Here is a 20330-nt window from a genome sequence, read left to right as displayed (position 1 = left end):
CACATACAGTTCATGACACACAGCATCTGTGCAAAGTGTATGTTACGCTGCCACCACATGGTGAGGAGGCAATACTGCAGCTAGACAGCTGGGATGCTGAAGTCAAGGTCATGGGAGAGAGCCAACTGCTGGAGACGTACCATTTCACCCATAGTGCCGTGTGTGTGTGTGTGTGTGTGTGTGTGTGTGTGTGTGTGTGTGTGTGTGTGTGTGTGTGTGTGTGTGTGTGTGTGTGTGCGTGCGTGCGTGCGTGCGTGCGTGCGTGTGTGTGTACAAATGTATAAGTACTTATAATGCTTATGCTTATAATGTATAAGCACACATGGGTACTCTGATACAGGTGTGGAGAATTGGACCTTATTTTCATCTTATTTTATGTTAAACTACTGTAGTCACCCAGAACAGAAATGTCTCAGATTGATGCAGTATTGAGCTACAGTAATGCGCCGCAATGGCCTGGAACAGAGGCCGATAGGGCATGTTGCAAACCATGCATTACGTCCTGTAAAAAGGTTATTTTCTGCCATGCAGCGGCTCATATCCTTATTATATCATAGAGAAAATGAACGCTGTATTTATTTATTTTTATTTATTTACCTTGCTGCAGCGTGTTCAGCCTGTCTCTGTCTGCTCTGCTGTCTGTCACATCAGCAGGCAGACTCAGGTCCCACCACAGTCCTGATCTGGGATCAGCAGGCAGACTCAGGTCCCACACATAGTCCTGATCTGGGATCAGCAGGCAGACTCAGGTCCCACACGCAGTCCTGATCTGGGATCAGCAGGCAGACTCAGGTCCACACACAGTCCTGATCTGGGATCAGCAGGCAGACTCAGGTCCCACACACGCAGTCCTGATCTGGGATCAGCAGGCAAGACTCAGGTCCCACACGCAGTCCTGATCTGGGATCAGCAGGCAGACTCAGGTCCCACACACAGTCCTGATCTGGGATCAGCAGGCAGACTCAGGTCCCACACACAGTCCTGATCTGGGATCAGCAGGCAGACTCAGGTCCCACACAGTCCTGATCAAGTCCCACACAAAGTCCTCATCTGGGATCAGCAAGCAGAGCTTGGTCTCTATCATAATAAGGATGTGAGCCGGTGCGTGGCAGAAAAGGACCTTTTTACAGGACGTACATGCATGGTTGCAACATGCCCTACGGCCTCTGTTCCAGCCGTTGCGCGGCGCGTTCTAGATCTATACTGCATAGTTTTCAGAGTGCGTGCGTGTGTGTGTGTGTGTGTGTGTGGTGTGTGTGTGTGTGTGTGTGTGTGTGTGTGTGTGTGTGTGTGTGTGTGCGTGCGTGCGTGTGTGTGTCTTTAGGGAGGTAGAGCTCCTCTGTGGAGAATCATTATCATGGGAATAAACACCGGCTAAGCTGATGTCCTCTCTGCCCTTGCAGAGAGGACATTAGATGAGAGGACATTAGATGTTCTTAACTGGTGATTGTAAAGTATGTTCCTCTGCTTATGTGTGTGTGAGTCAGTCTGAGTGTGTGTGTGTGTGTGTGTGTGTGTGTGTGTGTGTGTGTGTGTGTGTGTGTGTTGTATGTGTTGTATGTGTCTATGTGCATATGTTTCTTTCTAGCGTGTGCTCACATTTTTGCAAGTGTCTGTGTGTATGCACACACAATACCCTGTTTTAGTTCTACTCATGGTTTACTGGTTTATTTCACTGTGTGTGTGTGTGTGTGTGTGTGTGTGTGTGTGTGTGTGTGTGTGTGTGTGTGTGTGTGTGTGTGTGTGCGCGTGTGCGTGTGCGTGTGCGTGTGCGTGCGTGCGTGCGTGCGTGTGTGTGTGTGTATTGCAGATACCTCATCCCCTCCCTGGACCGCTCCCATGCTGGCTTCTACCGCTGCATCGTCAGGAACCGGGTGGGAGCCCTGCTGCAGAGGAGGACAGAAGTGCAGGTGGCCTGTAAGTACAGCAGCACTGCTACACTGTGGCATGTAAGTACAGCAGCACTGCTACACTGTGGCATGTAAGTACAAGCAGCACTGCTACACTGTGGCCTGTAAGTACAGCAGCACTGCTACACTGTGGCCTGTAGGTACAGCAGCACTGCTACACTGTGGCCTGTAAGTACAGCAGCACTGCTACACTGTGGCCTGTAAGTACAGCAGCACTGCTACACTGTGGCATGTAAGTACAGCAGCACTGCTACACTGTGGCCTGTAAGTACAGCAGCACTGCTACACTGTGGCATGTAAGTACAGCAGCACTGCTACACTGTGGCCTGTAAGTACAGCAGCACTGCTACACTGTGTTCTGTAAGTACAGCCAGCACTGCTACACTGTGGCCTGTAAGTACAGCAGCACTGCTACACTCGTGGCCTGTAAGCAGCACTGCTACACTGTGTTCTGTAAGTACAGCAGCACTGCTACACTGTGGCCTGTAAGGCAGCACTGCTACACTGTGGCCTGTAAGTACAGCAGCACTGCTACACTGTGGCCTGTAAGTACAGCAGCACTGCTACACTGTGGCCTGTAAGTACAGCAGCACTGCTACACTGTGTTCTGTAAGTACAGCAGCACTGCTACACTGTGGCCTGTAAGCAGCACTGCTACACTGTGGCCTGTAAGTACAGCAGCACTGCTACACTGTGGCCTGTAAGTACAGCAGCACTGCTACACTGTGGCCTGTAAGTACAGCAGCACTGCTACACTGTGGCCTGTAAGTACAGCAGCACTGCTACACTGTGGCATGTAAGTACAGCAGCACTGCTACACTGTGGCCTGTAAGTACAGCAGCACTGCTACACTGTGGCCTGTAAGTACAGCAGCACTGCTACACTGTGGCCTGTAAGTACAGCAGCACTGCTACACTGTGGCCTGTAAGTACAGCAGCACTGCTACACTGAGGCCTGTAAGTACAGCAGCACTGCTACACCTGTGGCCTGTAAGTACAGCAGCACTGCTACACTGTGGCCTGTAAGTACAGCAGCACTGCTACACTGTGGCCTGTAAGTACAGCAGCACTGCTACACTGTCAGAGCTTACATGTGGATGGGTGAAACACATGGATGATGGATGGATGGGCAGATGAATAGACTAGACTCAGTTCTCAGTCTATCTGCTTAGGTGGGTGCTGTTGGCGCCGCTCACCAAACATCTGGGCGCCGAGACTATGAATAGACAAAAGTTTAAAACGCTGCGTCCGGGTAGTGCAGCGGTATATTCCCTGCCAACAATAGGGTCGCGGCAGCCCCGTGTTACCTCCGGCTTTGTCCGGTGTCCTTACAGGCACAATTGGGTGTTTGGGGTCCTCTGCTGGAACTGCTACCTCCCTGCGCGACCCGATCCTGGATAAACAGTTGAGATGGATGGATGGGCTAGCAGTTTATCCATGTAGGCAGCTGTCATTGTCATGATATTATCGGTTGAATTTACGTTGAAATTGATAGTTCTAGCTGATGTAAGCACACTGATTCTGTTATGAATGAAGCCAACATGGATGAATTTTGTTAGATTTTTGTTACCCCCCCCCCCCCCCCCCCCCCCATACATTGTTAAATAGGTGCACTCTATGACCAGGGATGTGATCTAAAATAGTTAAAAATACATTTTTCATTTCAGCTCGACTTTAAATGCTTGGAATTTGTTTCACCTATCAACAGTGACAGTGACGTGATCGTATGTATGAATTCTTCCTAAAGCTTTGCCTTTCCATCAAGGCAAAGGGCAGCTACTTTAAATGAGATTGTTTTGATTGGAAAATAGTAAAAAAACAACAACAGAAAAACGCATATGTCAAACCTAACCTAGATTAAAAATAATTAGGGACTATTCATAGACAGATACTGTAGATCGAGAGAGAGAGAGACAGAGTGAGAGAGAGCGAAAAGAGAGAGAGAGAGAGACAGAGAGAGAGAGAGAGAGAGAGAGACAGAGAGAGAGAGAGAGAGAGAGAGAGAGAGAGAGAGAGAGAGAGAGGGAGGATATGTGTGTGCCTGTGCATGTGTGCCTGCAGACTAAACAGTGTGCCACGCTCTGTTTGGTGCCTTTTGTATCAAGGCCTGGCTAGGGAGGGACAGATGCTGGCAGGGTGAAAGATCTACCTGCATCTCATTCAGGCCGCTATCTACCCGGGACAGCTGTTCCACTCAGCATTCTCATTAGATTGATTGTCTTGCCGTGGTTGTTTTTAACTTTACTTCATTTCAATATGACCGCCGCTTATTTCATTCTCTCTCTTTTGTCAACAACATCTGCTGTTCCCTGGCGGAAACAAACAGGGGCTCAGATGCACTTTGCGCTTTCCGTAAATTCCAGCGTGGGTCCCTCGTCTCGTTAACGAGCGATTACGGACGCGCCGCTGAGGTGTCTGGGGCGGTGTCGCGCTAAATCCACCACGCCCCACGTCCCGCCCCTGCCCCTCGCCTGCCCTCCCTGGGGATGGCAGGTTGATTGGCTTCTCCTTGTTCCAGGGACATGTGAGTGGATGTGACATGCCACTGTACCTGACTGAACAATGCGGTCAACCAGGCGTGAGAGAGAGAGGAGAGAGGAGAGAGAGAGAGAGAGAGAGAGAGATAGAGAGAGAGGGAGAGAGAGAGAGAGAGAGAGAGAGAGAGGGAGAGAGAGGGATGGGAGGGGGACGGGAGGGGACGAGAGAGGCCTAGCATTCAGTCCCCACCGGTCCACTGTTTAGTGTTGCACAAACTATCACTGTAGCCCACTGCATCCTTCTGCACCTCCTCTCTCCTCCACCAAGCTGACTCCTCTCTCCTCCACCAAGCTGACTCCTCCCTCCTCCACCAAGCTGACTCCTCTCTCCTCCACCAAGCTGACTCCTCTCTCCTCCACTAAGCTGACTCCTCCCTCCTCCACCAAGCTGACTCCTCCCTCCTCCATCAAGCAGACTCCTCTCTCCTCCACCAAGCTGACTCCTCTCTCCTCCACCAAGCTGACTCCTCTCTCCTCCACCAAGCTGACTCCTCTCTCCTCCACCAAGCTGACTCCTCTCTCCTCCACCAAGCTGACTCCTCTCTCCTCCACCCAGCAGACTCCCTCTCTCCTCCACCAAGCAGACTCCTCCCTCCTCCACCAAGCTGACTCCTCTCTCCTCCACCAAGCTGACTCCTCTCTCCTCCACCAAGCAGACATCCTCTCTCCTCCACCAAGCTGACTCCTCCCTCCTCCACCAAGCTGACTCCTCTCTCTCCTCCACCAAGCTGACTCCTCCCTCCTCCACCAAGCAGACTCCTCTCTCCTCCACCAAGCTGACTCCTCTCTCTTCCAGCAAGCTGACTCCTCTCTCCTCCACCAAGCTGACTCCTCCTCCTCTCTCTCCTCCATCAAGCAGACTCCTCTCTCCTCCACCAAGCTGACTCTTTGTTGCTCCAATGTTTTGTTTTGCTTTGTTCTCCTTTTCCCCCTGTCTGCCTGTCTATTGACTTTCTGTGTTGTCTGCCCAGCACAGCTTTTCTACCCCACCCCACTGTTATTCTATTTCTCCATCATCAGTTGCTGATGAAGGGGTCTGGATGGTGAGATGGTGAGAGGGGGGGCAGGGTGGGGGGAGGCGGGGGGGAGTTAAGGACACCTGCAGAAGAAGAAGAGACAGAGAGGGTGGAGAAAAAGGAAGACAGGGAGACAGACATGAGCTGATATATTCTGCAGGCCATTCATTCGGGCAGCACAATTAGGCTTGCGGAGACACACCTCTGAGAATAGGAAACATGCCGAGGCATTAGAGATTAGCCAAGGGGAGGGGGGACATCGCGCTGCCGAAACAGCAGATCAAAGTCGGGGATTTGCACACTTCCGCGCTTTTTCGTTTAAGCTAAGCAGCACAGCCGCACCGCAAAGCCAGATTACCTTTCTGATTCTCTTTGAAAGGAGGCGAGAGAAATCAGATTGCCATCGACCACTATCAGGATGCACAGCCACTCCAACCTCCAGTTCAAAGCCTCTGTCTTTCAAACATGTGCTTATTTCTGCAGTGTGTTCTGACTTCATCGAGTGTTGATGTCACATGCAAGTGATTTTATTTTTTTTTACACTTTAATTTTTTTTTTTTTTAAAACGGACATATAACAGGTGAGTCTAGGAACTTACAGTTCACTCATTGAAAAAAAAAAAAAAACAGAATACAAAAATAAAGAGTTCAGATCAAAATTAAGATGCAGGAGCGGTTCACAATAATAACAAAGTTCTAATAGACAGAGACAAGACTTATTAGGCATCTAAGTTGTAGTAATATTCCCATTTTTCCCAATGTCTGTCCCCCTTCTCTTTTTGAGTCGGAGAGAGAAGGTCATCTTTTCCATTGAGCGGATAGAGTTAACTGTATTGATAAAGAGGGCAATGGTGGGGGGGTTCTTCTGTAGCCAGCATTTGGTTATTGATTTCTTGCTTGCGGCTATAAGTATCTTCCAAAGGTATGTGTCACTACTGCCGAGTCCATCAGGGGGGATTCCGAGATATAGAGATGCAAAAGAAAAGTCCACCTTCAGGGCCAGAATCTCAGAGATTAATTGGTCCACTCTTTCCAAAACAGTTGAATACATGGACACAACCAAAAGATATGTGCATGATCAGCCGACGTGGAGCCACACTCCCTCCAGCATGAGTACTGAGACCCACTGAATTTAGATTTCTGGTTGGGTGTAATAAAGAGCGTATAAGTGTCTTCCAACAGAAATCTCTCAAAAAAAAAGAATTTGTGGAGGTAGAATCGAGTTTCCCACGCTTGAAGCCATGCTTCCTCTTCTATTACCCTATTGGTTTCTTTTTCCCAGCGTTGTCTAATGTAATTACCGTATTTCCCCAAATAGTAGCCCGGGCGTTTAATACGCAAAATCGATTTGGACCCAGGCGTTTAAAAGAACCAGGCGCGTATTTGCTGCAGGCGTTTATTTATTTTTGCACTGACCTGCACCAGGCCATTATTCGGTGACAGTTCCTGTCCAGCATGTTTTTAGTGCAAAGGTCCTCACTCCCATCAACTGCCACCGTCAGCCCACACACCTTGGAGGATACCAAAAATCACCAATCAGCCGTGGCTACCTACCGTGTAGCCCACACACACACACACACACACACACACACACACACACACCACACACACGTCGTCTTCTACTTCTCTCGCACCCGAATAATAGATGCCATGGTTACACTAAATGGGGCATTTGGTACTTCAACAATGCACTTGCAAATACTGTAAGATGATGTTGACCGACGCAATTCTATCAACACCAGCAAATAGGCTACGACCAGTCTGAACATAGCCACATCCCAAACACAACACTACAACAACTTGCAAAAACACTACACACACCACGGCGGGTGCTGATTAAACATAGTCACACACAATCATTAGGCACGTAATCGGTATAAATATAACACAATCTCAGTCTTACCATTGACGAGTCTATTTCCAATAGCGCCTATCTCTTGAACTCATCTGGGACTATCAGTTCAAGTGAAGACCGCGGTAGCCGTTGTCAACAGAACTCTTTACATAATCCAAACATCGTGGAAATGCTTCCATGCCATTGATTTCCCTGCATTGCTTTTGGTAGCGTAAGTGAGCTCCCTCGATTTGCGATTTTCTTTTCACGTGTTTCTCCCTGCTGTTTCATGTACTATTGCGCGACACTGGTGTTGCCTTCAAGTGCTGGTCAGCAACGTAGTAATTTTGGGGTCTACCTTAAGAAAATACTCGGGACCGGCGTTTAATACGCAAAATGGGGTCAGACCCCCGGCGGCTATTAGGGGCCCGGCGCGTATTTGCTGCCGGGCTATTATTTGGGGAAATACGGTAGTTGAATTTAGATTAATTGAGATAAAACCCTTATATAATTCATGCAAGTGATTTTAGTTCTTATTTCTTAAGTGTGTTATGACTTCATCGAAGTGTTTGATGTCATATTCAAGTGATTTTAGTTCTTATTTCTTAAGTATGTTATGACTTCTTTGAGGTGTTTGATGTCACATGCAAGTGATTTTAGTTCTTATTTCTTAAGTGTGGTTATGACTTCATCGAGTGTTTGATGTCATATCAAGTGATTTTAGTTCTTATTTCTTAAGTGTGTTATGACTTCATCGAGTGTTTGATGTGACATGCAAGTGATTTTAGTTCTTATTTCTTAAGTGTGTTATGACTTCATCGAGTGTTTGATGTCACATGCAAGTGATTTTAGTTCTTATTTCTTAAGTGTGTTATGACTTCATCGAGTGTTTGATGTCACATGCAAGTGATTTTAGTTTCTTATATTCTTAAGTGTGTTAATGACTTCTTTGAGTGTTTGATGTAATATAATATTCAAGTGATTTTAGCGGAGTTTCCTTTGATTGTTCACATTGGGCATATAGATAGAATGATAACTACAGTCTGTGAGACTCTCCATCCACATGTAACAAAGCGCCAAGGTTTAGGTACTCAACTGTGACTTGCTTAGAACCCAACTCTCACACAATCTCTCACACATCTCTCTCTCTCTCCTCTCAAACAACCTTGGAGGGCAAATGGCAAAAGGCAAACTATGTTGGTTACTATACAGTCCTCCTATAAAAGCCGGCTGGTGTATACAAAATGGAGAATATGGAAATATCAATATGAGTCAATCCAGCGTCCCCATCCGTGTCCCTCAGTGAGTCATTCCATCTTGTTTCCAGCCTTTCTTGGCTGTGCTGGGAACCATGGCAACTACTGCACTGTCCATCAAAGAGGCTCATGTAACACTTTGGCACAGAAAGCAGATGGCGAACGTTCTGTTGGGTACAAAAAGTCAAATTGGAGAGAGACAGGAGAATTTGCACCTCTGACTCAACTTTCCTTTTCCTTTTCTTACTTTCTCATTTATTGGGACTTTTGTCTTCCTGTAGTTATGGGCAGTTTCGAGGAGGGCGAACGCACCCAGTCGGTGTCACAGGGGGAGGGCGCCGTGGTCCCGGCGCCACGCATCCGGCAGCTTCCCCCAGCCCCAGGTCACCTGGTTCCGAGACGGACGCAAGATCCCACCCAGCAGCCGCATGTAAGTCCTCTTGATGTTGCTGTCCAGTGGTTTCTGTGCTTCACGTTGTGTTTGTGTGTTCCTGTCAATGATTTTCCTACGCTTTGTGCTGCTGTAGCCTTTATTCCTCACAGCCTTTTTACTGCTTCAGTTTGACGCTGTTTGTTCCCGCCTGCGCTTGTCCATTCATCTCACTGCGTTTTGATTGTGCTGATGGGCTGTAAGTTCTTGGGCAGAACAAAGGGCCAGGATCCAAACGCTGTGTGAAATACTGTACAATAGCCCCATTGTTTCTCACTTTGATTTTCAAAGAACAACTCAAAACTGCAAAGTGAAAGGGCTTCCAAAGCTCCGTCACTATGGTGGACCGAGGTCTCAAGGCTCCGTTTACCTCAACTCTGCTGCCTCTTTCGCTTGTTATCTCTCTCGTCTCTCCCTCCATCTCTCTCTCCCTCCCCCCCTCTCTCTCTCTCCCTCCCTCCATCTCTCCCTCTCTCCCTCCCTCTCTCTTTCTCCCTCTCTTTCTCCTCTCCTTCCCTCTCTCTCCCTCTCTCTCTCCCTCCCTCTCTCTCCCCCTCTCTCTCCCTCTCCTTCCCTCTCTCTCCCTCTCTCTCTCCCTCTCCTTCCCTCTCTCTCCCTCCCTCTCTCTGTCTCACTCTCACCCCCCCCCCTCTCTCTCTGCCTCTCTGTCTCTCTCGCCCTCTCTCTCTCTGTCTTGCTCTCACCCCTCTCTCTCTCTGCCTCTCTCCCTCTCTCTCCCTCCCACTCTCTCTGCATCTCTGTCTCCCTCCCTCTCCAAATGGAGGCTATGTTTCTGAGGTCAGCTATCAGTGTTTGCCATCCATCCAGCAGCATCAGCACCCAGTGTGGCTCGCAAGCCCCCGAGCCCCTGACAGCCTCAAATGGGATTCTTGTTTTGCTTTCCCATTCTCTTCACTTAAAATGGACGGGGGTGAATGGAGAGGTGGATTGGGAGAGAGAGGGTCTCTCTCTCTCTCTCTCTCTCTCTCTCTCTCTCTCTCTCTCTCTCGCTGTGCGGCAAAGGCAAGGAGCACTGCTCATTTTCAGTGCTGTGATTGGTTCCAAGCGAAAGGTTTTGTTCAATATGCTCAATGTCCAATCTTAGAAAAATTGAAAACAGAAAATGAAACTTAATGATACATTGAAGTTGATATATTTTCCCAAAATACAAATTGAACTGTCCTCAAAAATATTGCTGTTTTGCACAGTTTTCAAATGTTAGGCGCCACTTTTTACGAGGTGAAGCAAAGTAAGGATAGATGTTAGCTTTAAGGCCTAAACAGACTCGTCCGTCAGAGCCTCGCCCCACCCTCTCCGTATGACGGCGGGTGGAGCGCCGTCATACGGGGTGGGGGCGCTGTCGGCTGACGGGGGCTGCTCGAAAATGTAACTCAGCGGCGACGATACGTGCGTGACGTCAGCTGCACGAGAGTTGTGATTGGCCGTTGCCTTGGCTCATCGTCGTAAAGTCACCTTCAAAGCATGACGTTAGATTATAACGAACTAGTTGTGTGGCTTAGCCTTCCCAAATGTTGAGGGTCGTTTTTTAGAATTTAATACATAGAATTGGGAACGTTACATTCAATTTCATTCAGACTGCCTTGCACTCAATTGCCGCCATTTTCCCACGGAGCTCCCACAGGAGGTGGGAGGAGGGAGGGTGTAGTGACGTCCTAGCGTGTAGGGCTCGCTGGCGCCGGCAGACGGCGAGACGGCTCCTATTCGAGGCGGATGGACGAGTCTGTTTAGGCCTTTAGGCTACAGCACATAGCTCCAGTCAAGGTGACAGTGTTTTCTCGTTGTTTTTTTGGCTCTCTTTTTGTCTTAGGCATTTGTATTAGACGTTTGTGCGCATAGATGTGTGCCGGTGTTTGTGCACCAATCCGTGTTTCTGTGTCTGTGTGTGTGTGTGTGTGTGTGTGTGTCTATCTGTGTGTGTGTGTGTGTGTGTGTGTGTGTGTGTGTGTGTGTGTGCGCGTGCGTGTGCGTGTGCGTGCGTGCGTGGTGTGTGTGTGTGTGTGTGTGTGTGTGTCTGTCTATCTGTGTGTGTGTGTGTGTGTGTGTGTGTGTGTGTGTGTGTGTGTGTGTGTGTGTGTGTGTGTACGTGTGCGTGCATTAAAAGGCACATGTCCCCATCTCATCATGTGTGCATGTGTTCACAGTGGGAGGTGACCTTGCCCTGGGTTAGAGTGAATCTTTCTTATCAGCTACTCATCATCAGTAATCATCCGCTGACCTAGAATGACAATGAGAGCAGGGCCTAGACTGAATGGGAAGGGGAGGGGCCTGGGATGACCGCGGGTAGGCCAGTCACTTGGGTCTATTTGGTCTGCTTGTGTAGATCTGGATTGGTTTCCGGTAGCCGTGATGTTATGGGACAAAGTCAGGCAGGGAGTCATGCGTGACTTGCAGAGCTCTGCGTCCACAACGCCAAACGCCTCACATTCTTAAAGTGGAGCTGTGAGTAAATGAAGCAAACAGCTATTTGCTATTTGAAGAAATCGCTGCTGTGAAGGCGAGTTGGAAAGTTTGGTGGCTCTCCAGAATTTCACTTTATTTCCTGAGAGAAACAAAGTTCATCAAAGAAACAGCACCTGTTGCTGTTCTTCAGCTCTTTATGAATTCCATATTTCTCCCATTCAACCCCTCTCTCTGTCTTTCCGTCTGTCTTTCTTCCTGTCTTCGTGTCTCTTTATGTCCCTCAATGTCTCTCTTTTTTTTTTTATTTCTGTCTCTCTCTCTCTCTCTCTGTTTCTCTTCCTCCGTCCTTGCTTCCTGCCCTCTAGCTCTGAGCATGCTAATTTCATGCGCTCCACCAAGGTCACTCTGTGCAAATGAGCACCGTTGATAACGGGCGTTCTTTTCTTTCCTCGAAAATCATTTAATTGAATTTGATTAGTGCCACTGGCATGGGCACTGTAGAGGCATCAAAGTCCCGCTACTGCAGAGAGCGAGCGAGAGAGAGAGAGAGAGAGAGAGAGAGAGAGAGAGAGCAATCGAGAGAGAGAGAGAGAGAGAGAGAGAGAGAGCAAGAGAGAGAGAGAGAGAGAGCGAGAGAGAGAGAGAGTTCTGCAGCAAAGTAACAATAGTAACCTTGAAGAAGGCTGTCAGTGGCAGCTGCATGCTTTGCGTTAACAGTGTTGCAGCAGCGTGCTATGCTTATTAGCACAGGTGTGCAGATAGTGCTGCACACAGTTCCATCCTCACAATAGCCTCTATTGGGGCCAAGCTACTGTAGGGAATAGCAATGAAGGAAGGGAGAAGACATGCAATGCACTGGACCCAGCTGCCACGGTCACCACCACTTCTTCTATTCACAATATCTCTCATTACTGTTCCAATGGGTGCCTTTACCCCTCTCTCTCTCTCTCTCTCTCTCTCTCTCTCTCTCTCTCTCTCTCTCTCTCTCTCTCTCTCTCTCTTGTTCCCTCCATGCCACCTGAGGTGTCATAATTTGTAATTTGCAGACTCTCCAGGGTTCCCTCTTGCTTGCGTCTCTCTGTGCTCTGCTTAATCACACCTCAGCTATAGATGGGGGGGGGGGGGACGGGACACCTTGACCCAGAATAACTGTGGTAATCACCTGCAACCAATCTAACAGCTAATACAAATGGCGGCTGTGTCTTGGTCGTCCTCTGCCGCCTCCCTCCCTCTGGTGCATTCCTCCTCCTCACATTGTGATGACCTTCACGTCCCGATCAGCTGTGCAGGCAGCCTGGGCCACAGTGGGTCAGGTCGCCCGGAGGTGGGAGGTGCTTCTTCAAAGCGGGGTCACATGGGCTACCAGCTGTCTGAGTTTCCCTACAGCAAAGAGAGGGCAGCAGACTGGAAATGGTAGGCGTGTCACTGCTGGGTTGCAAGGACTTTTTTTTTGGAGGCGCCCTGGCCCTCCCGCTGCGTGAAGAGATCTATAGGCTCTGTGAATTCTCCATTTTGGCCCCCCGTCTCCAGTTTCCTCATACAGAGCAAGCTCTCAGTGTGGCCCTGCCAGGTTGCCTTTGCACAGTCTCCTCTCAGTTAAACACCCTTGTCACACACAAAAAGGTGGAAGGATACTTCTTTTTGTAGTGTTTCCCATCTGAACGTCTTTTATTGTACTATTCTTGTCTTCTTTGATATGTTAGGCCTCTGATTGAAGAACTCGATTGTAACCTTGTTGCAGCCCCCTAGCTTGAAATGTTCATCCATTTGTATTTCAAACTGGAAATGCTAATTCCACACTGCAACTCCAAATCACTTTTTGACAGTTGGCTGGCAATGCCTTGATCGATGTGGTGTCCTCGGTCTAGCTGCTCTGCAATGGATCGGTTCAGCCTGGGTCCTAACCCTCTTTGTAATGCAGTGGTGCAGAGCTGGGTGCGAGGAGAAAAAGCACTTATTCAGCCCTAATAGTCATTATTCTTCCTTTATTGAATGGGAATGCAGTTGAAAGGGCCTTTTCCATTGGGCCGGCGTGATTTGTTGTGTTATTTCGGAGACTTAATGTGGTGTATAATCAGAGGCTGCTTCGGTAAACACATTTGCCAGGAATTGCAGGGCTGCCGGCTGGAAGGAAGTGTGAGCCGGGTGCTGGGCAGGACGGAGCCGGAGGATCACGTTCACCCCCCCCCCCCCCCCCCCCCCCCCCTCACCGGCACCACCACCACCTGGGTTTCTCTTCCACAAACATCTCTTTTCCCATTGACATTTGTGCATGGATTTATCTGCATTGTGCTGCACACAAGCTTGTAGAGGTGTTCGCTGTAAGACGGAACACAAAGCAATGACTTGAGGAAGTCAGCAGGAGGACATCCCTGACACACACACACACATCGCAATTACCCCGAGTAATCTGCTGTAGCTACTGATCAATTCATGGTCTGTGACGCTCGGGCCCTGTCAGTCTGCTATGGATTCCCCATTAGGTCACCGGGCCCAGTGAATAGCCTGGCCCCTTCCTCTTCATTTGCCTATCACCTGGCCAGTATTAGCTGTGAAGCCACCTGAAGGAGGGGCAGCACCTACAGGCTGTGAGGAGCTCTGTGAAGCCATCTGAAGGAGGGGCAGCACCTACAGGCTGTGAGGAGCTCTGTGAAGCCATCTGAAGGAGGGGCAGCACCTACAGGCTGTGAGCAGCTTACTAAGTTTAGAAATGGATGGATAAGTGGCTGGATGGATGGAGGAATAGATGAGTGGGTGGATGGATGGCTAATTAATTAATGGATTAATAGATGACTGGTTATGGTTGTTGTTGTTGTTATGAATATGTTTACTGAGCAGATCAAGGCTGATTTTAATGCCTTTTTTTGTTTGTTTTTTTGTTTTTGGGAGGGGTGCAATCGAGGCAAATGCAGCCTTTTTTTGGGGGGTTGGTTTACTGAACACTAAACCAACCGCAAGCGACAGGAAAACAGAACCCGAGCAGTGAGCCACAAATCTCTAGTGCATGCCCCCGGTGAGAAAACAAGTGGCTGTTTTCATGCGCAACACTCCCTCTCCTCCTCCTCCTCCTCCTCCTCCCCCCACTCTTCCATCCCTCCATCCCCACGAGCTGTTCCTTCTCTTCCTCCTCCTCCCCCCACTCTTCCATCTCTCCATCCCCATGAGCTGTTCCCTCTCCTCCTCCTCCTCCCCCCACTCTTCCATCTCTCCATCCCCACGAGCTGTGGCTTTTTCATCACAGGTCCATCGAGCAGTAGGGCAAACAGCCTGCTGCTATTCTCTTCCCCTTTCGATTCCTTCCCCTCTCTCTCTCTCTCTCTCTCTCTCTCTCTCTCTCTCTCTCTCTGTCTCTCTCTCTCTCTCTCTCTCCCTCCATCTGCTGGCTGTGGTTTGAGTCATGCCCCAGCCAGCCATGTGAGCCGCTTGATCCCGCCGACCTCTCTCCGTCCTGGGGGAGAGCGACAGCCGACCAGGGCCATTTGTCTGCGTGTAATGGAGGTCTGAGGCTGCGGACCGAGGTTAGGCCCCTCACGGCCCAGCAGACAGGGACCACCACGACAGATGCCATAACACTCCCCAGTGTGTGTGTGTGTGTGTGCATGTCCACATAACACTCCCCAGTGTGTGTGTGGGTGTGTGTGTGTGTGTGTGTGTGTGTGTGTGTGTGTGTGTGTGTGTGTGTGCATGTCCATAACACTCCCCAGTGTGTGTGTGTGTGTGTGTGTGTGTGTGTGTGTGTGTGTGTGTGTGTGTGTGTGTGTGGGGGGGGGGGGGGGCGGGGGCGGAACAGGATCGCCTCTGTCACACTGTCTGCAGCACTAGATTAATAGCATGTGATGCGCAGCATGACAGACAAAGTGGCAGTTGAACTTGATGCAAAGACGTGTGTTCTTAAGCTAGTGGTTCATTAAATGTGGTCTGGGGGACCAGCGCTTCTCCCTGGCCATTCCAGGGGCAGTGGTAGCGTTCTTGCCTTGCACTCTTGCAGGAAGGTCCAGGGTTTGATTCTTGCCTGGGACGCTGTTGGCACTGGAGGTATGTCAGGTGGGCTATCTCGTCGAAAGTGCCTTTCTGTGTGGAGTTTGCATGTTCTCCTCATGCTCCCTGGGGTTTCCTCCATATAACATCAATATGGACCCATACTAAAAACATGTAAGAAGATCGTCATCTGACCAGCGGTGGTTCGAACAAGTTGGTCCCTGGGCGCTTAAGTGCAGCTGCCCAGCGCTCCCTGGCCAGCCCGTGGAGGACGAGCCAGGATGGGGAAAATGTGACAAATTCCAATGGGCCTCTGTTTGTATAATGCATATGTGCATGCATTTGTGCATTGTGGCAAATAAAGGTGGGGTTGTCCGTCCTGTACCTTTACCTTTATTTATTACATAAGGAACTATTTCACTTTTTCCCCCCAATTAATTAGAAATGATCCCAGTTTGAGAGTGTATGAGGGTATGTTTTCTAATGTATTCTAATGTAAGGTTTCACTCCTACTAATAGGATCTCCCCATATACAGAAGTGGACGGTTCCATAATTCAATCCTAACTTACAAAAATGTATATTGTTTATGTTTATGCATAGATGTTTTCATACGCTTTCTGTATACATGAGCAAATGTTGGCAGCAGAAATGAGGCATTTTATCTTTCACGTCTCTATTTCACTCCAACATACATCCTCCTCGTCATTATTGATGACGAGAAGTGCTGGAGAATCATTATCACACTGGCAGTCATTGAAACCTCCCCCCCGGCGCTCAACGTATAAATAAATAGCTCCATGAGAAAGTCATTGCATATGAAGCCGGTGTCACGTCTTGCCCAGAGCAAAGCTGGGGTGTGAGTCGGCATGCAAAGCTGCATGGGAAGCGGCCATGTTGCCAAGCAGCCGCCCAGCCAGTCTGCCCGGCTCTCTGTGTGCACCGCAGCTCTTTCTACAGAATAATAATGTGGAGAAAGTTGGGCCGGAATCAGAAGAGCCAGCTTTAAAAGATGGAGGAATGAAGAAAAAACAGACGGAGATCGAGGCATGTTCACACATATCTGATTTGTCCTAATTTCTCAGCGCTGTGGCTTGATAAATCCCCGCACCATGGCGGATACGTGCTAAGCCATCATTACCAGCCAGCCTCTGACAGCTGCTCACAGCACCACTGAGAGAGAGAGAGAGAGAGAGAGAGAGAGAGAGAGAGAGAGAGAGGCACAGGCTGACAGAGAGAGAGAGAGAGAGAGAGAGGCACAGGCTGACACAGAGAGAGAGAGAGAGGCACAGGCTGACAGAGAGAGAGAGACGGACGGACAGAAATGCAATCAGGAAGTGAATGATGAAATGGATAAAAAGAAGGAAAATACTAAAACAAGAAAAACGTTGCCACAAAGCACATCAGGAGGCAGACCAAGAACAGTCCCATGTCTTTACCCCTGTTAGCCTGCTTCTCCCCCTGCCTCCATGCTGTCTGTTAGCCTGCTTCTCCCCCTGTCTCCATGCTGTCTGTTAGCCTGCTTCTCCCCCTGCCTCCATGCTGTCTGTTAGCCTGCTTCTCCCCCTGTCTCCATGCTGTCTGTTAGCCTGCTTCTCCCCCTGCCTCCATGCTGTCTGTTAGCCTGCTTCTCCCCCTGCCTCCATGCTGTCTGTTAGCCTGCTTCTCCCCCTGTCTCCATGCTGTCTGTTAGTCTGCTTCTCCCCCTGCCTCCATGCTGTCTGTTAGCCTGCTTCTCCCCCTGTCTCCATGCTGTCTGTTAGCCTGCTTCTCCCCCTGCCTCCATGCTGTCTGTTAGCCTGCTTCTCCCCCTGCCTCCATGCTGTCTGTTAGCCTGCTTCTCCCCCTGCCTCCATGCTGTCTGTTAGCCTGCTTCTCCCCCTGCCTCCATGCTGTCTGTTAGCCTGCTTCTCCCCCTGTCTCCATGCTGTCCCTTTATACAGACATGGAAAACCATTCAGGCTAATTAGCCTCATTTTAATTTCTGCTCACATCATATGGTCTTTGATCCCTTGGGCTGAGGGTGTGTGGGAGGGGCTGAGGGTGTGTGGGAGGGGCTGAGGATGTGTGGGAGGGGCTGAGGGTGTGTGGGAGGGGCTGAGGGTGTGTGGGAGGGGAAAGCTGGATCTGCTGGACATGCCTTGTAAATGTTTCGGATGCCCCCCCGCCGCACTGATTACAGGCTTGGGGGGGAGAACACACAGGGGGGGACACATTATAATCAACAAGCAACAAAAATAGCCACGCGCCAACAGGGCTGAAATCCAGACTTGTTGTGTTATGTGGTCGATGATGGCGGAAAATTGAAAAAGAAAGGGAGAGAGAGAGTAAATGCTTGTCAGATAGTGGAGAGATAACACAGTGCATGGCCCCATCGCAGGCAGGCTACAGTCTCCATATGGTTGGCTATTATAGAGCACTGCGTCCTGTAACTTAGCAGCACTATATATTCATCCCCATTCCAACAGCTTCTCCAGCCACAGCTAAAGAAGTTAAGCCCCGTGTCGTGTCCCCGTTTTCGAAAGGTCCCGGGAAATCACCTGGGATTCATTTAGTGCTGCGGACACTTCCGCTCTTCCCGCGTCCCGGTGGGGATCCATAATTCATGTCCGGGCGTCCAGGATGTCACCGCGCCAGCGAGCTAGCATTAAATATTTACCGCAGATCATAAGCTGCAGCCATTGAGGGCTGCCAGCCCCTTCAGGAAGACTGTTTTCAGTCTCAGCATGCGCCGGGAATCCCAAATGAGCCCGCAGCCCGCAGCCCGGGCCCACTCAGAGAAATTTGAAAATCAATCAGTCCAGAGATGGATCTCGTAAGTCATCATGTTGTAAATGCTTACAGCACAGGTGGCTGTGGACAGCATAGCGCGGCTGCGCTCTCAGATGCTCTCCCTCTATCCCAGGTGTTGAGGAGATGTCTTTGAGCAGCCATAGCTCTTGTCTCGTGTGTTTGCTTATGTGCTCGTGTGGACTTTTCTTGCTTCCCCCATTTAAATCCTGCGTGTGTTTTTCCTCTTCCATTTCTCATTAGCCGCCTGGCTCCCTTGATAGGGCGCAGCAGGTACTTACAGCCCCTGCTGACTGAGAAGCAGGTCAGGAGGGAGGGGTGTGTGGATGGAGGTGGGGTGGAGGAGGGAGGGGTGTGTGGATGGAGGTGGAGTGGAGGAGGGAGGGGTGTGTGGATGGAGGTGGAGTGGAGGAGGGAGGGGTGTGTGGATGGAGGTGGAGTGGAGGAGGGAGGGGTGTGTGGATGGAGGTGGAGTGGAGGAGGGAGGGGTGTGTGGATGGAGGTGGAGTGGAGGAGGGAGGGGTGTGTGGATGGAGGTGGAGTGGAGGAGGGAGGGGTGTGTGAATGGAGGTGGAGTGGAGGAGGGAGGGGTGTGTGGATGGAGGTGGAGTGGAGGAGGAGAGGAAGGAGAGGTGGTCATCAGCAGCTGGAACAGGTACACCGGGCTGACGCGCACGCCGCATGGGGTTGGTCTGCGTGACCCAGCCGCCGTGCTTATCAGGAAGCCTTCATTATTCACAACAACACAGAACTTTGGACACAGATTGTGAAGTTAGTCTCGCTGAGGATCAAACTTTGTTTGTTTGTTATTGATTAGTGGGAGCATTGTTATTCTAGATTTAGCACTGCCAGTGCCAGACAGTAGTATTGGGATCTTCCCAGAAAAAGTGAAAGAGAGGATAAAAAATGTCACAGAGAATTGGGGGTTATGTTGGAGTCAAAATCATTTGCATGGTATTGATTTGTTTCTTCGAACACTAGTGTTTTTCTGAAGGCTCCTTCACTGAAGCTCTTTTGTCACTGTTTGCCAAGCAACGTGCACATCCTTCATGTATGAATAGACTGTTCTCATATATGAATTGTGTGTTTGTGCGTGTGCGTGTGCGTGTGTGTGCGTGTGCGTGTGTGTGCGTGTGCGTGTATGTGCGTGTGCGTGTGCGTGTGTGTGCGGGCGTTTCCGCTCCACAGCTGTGTTTTTTGCACAGTGCTGCTTGGACCGTGCATCTTTCAAGGCAGAATAGCCAACGTGACTTCTGCATTCAGTAGTGGGAGGATTGGGAGGGGCAGGGGGGTAGAAGAGACGGAGGAAGCAGGAGGGAACGGTTGATGGAGGGATAGGGCCGAACAGAGGGACAGAAAGAGATGTGGAGGAAGGAAGGCGCCCAGTCGGAACGTGCTATCTACCTCCAGATTGTCAAACCAGGCGCTGATAATAAGAAAGCATCGATTGTGAACACGGTCAGACGGCTGTGACATGGGGGAGGAGAGAGGGGGAGTGACATGTTGGAGGGCAGAGGAGGGCAGAGGGCTTTGGGGGTTTTCGCTTCAATGGTTGGCACATTGACAAGGGGAGGGTCCATGGGAGGAGTTAATAGAGACAACAGGACACCGGGTATTAGCCCCTGAGGAACACCTGCTGAAAAATGGATCACAGTTTATTTATTCAAGCATCATTTCAGCAGGCAACTTGGAATACATTATCGCCAAAAATGGTTTCCTGCCAAACGACATCAGAGAGTTACAGGCCACAGGAAGCGGAGGGGTACAAATATCCAATTAAAAGCTTGGGGTTATTATGCAGAGCTATCATATTTCAGAGTAGGCCATGAGGAGAAGTATGAACAGGGGAGCTTGTCGATATTTCTACCTTGCACAGTCAGCACTAACACATTGTGTACACATTGTAAATCAATATACCTAATGCTGCATGAACGCTATAATTAAAACGTTAAAATGTTTAATGCCCTTTGCAGCGGTGAGTTCAAGTGAAGTGCGGACAGGCAACGCGACTTCAAGCACATTAGCTCCAATTAGTCAGTCCCACGCAATCTTTGGCTGAAAATGCGTTCTCATCACGTTTCCTCTGAGGCTTTCTCTTGGAACTCCTTGATCTTGGAAGATGGCAGCAGTGCCTGTATTGTCTGTTCAGTTCAAGGAACATT

At 49.6% G+C, this 20330-nt stretch overlaps 1 protein-coding gene across 1 annotated transcript in view; it reads left to right on the top strand.

Annotated features, from left to right (window-relative positions):
* The window catches only part of LOC310775234 (protein sidekick-2-like), a gene marked incomplete at both ends in the record, with an annotated part of 447718 nt that overhangs the window by 314212 nt on the left and 113176 nt on the right, over positions 1-20330 (top strand). The window contains 3 exon segments of the mRNA XM_083635352.1: positions 1811-1917; positions 8833-8915; positions 8917-8981. Of these exon segments, the coding sequence (XP_083491478.1) occupies positions 1811-1917; positions 8833-8915; positions 8917-8981 (255 nt within the window).

Source organism: Poromitra crassiceps (genome assembly GCF_964638095.1).
Source record: "Poromitra crassiceps genome assembly, chromosome: 4".
NCBI lineage: Eukaryota > Metazoa > Chordata > Actinopteri > Beryciformes > Melamphaidae > Poromitra > Poromitra crassiceps.
This window is presented reverse-complemented; position numbering and strand designations above follow the sequence as displayed.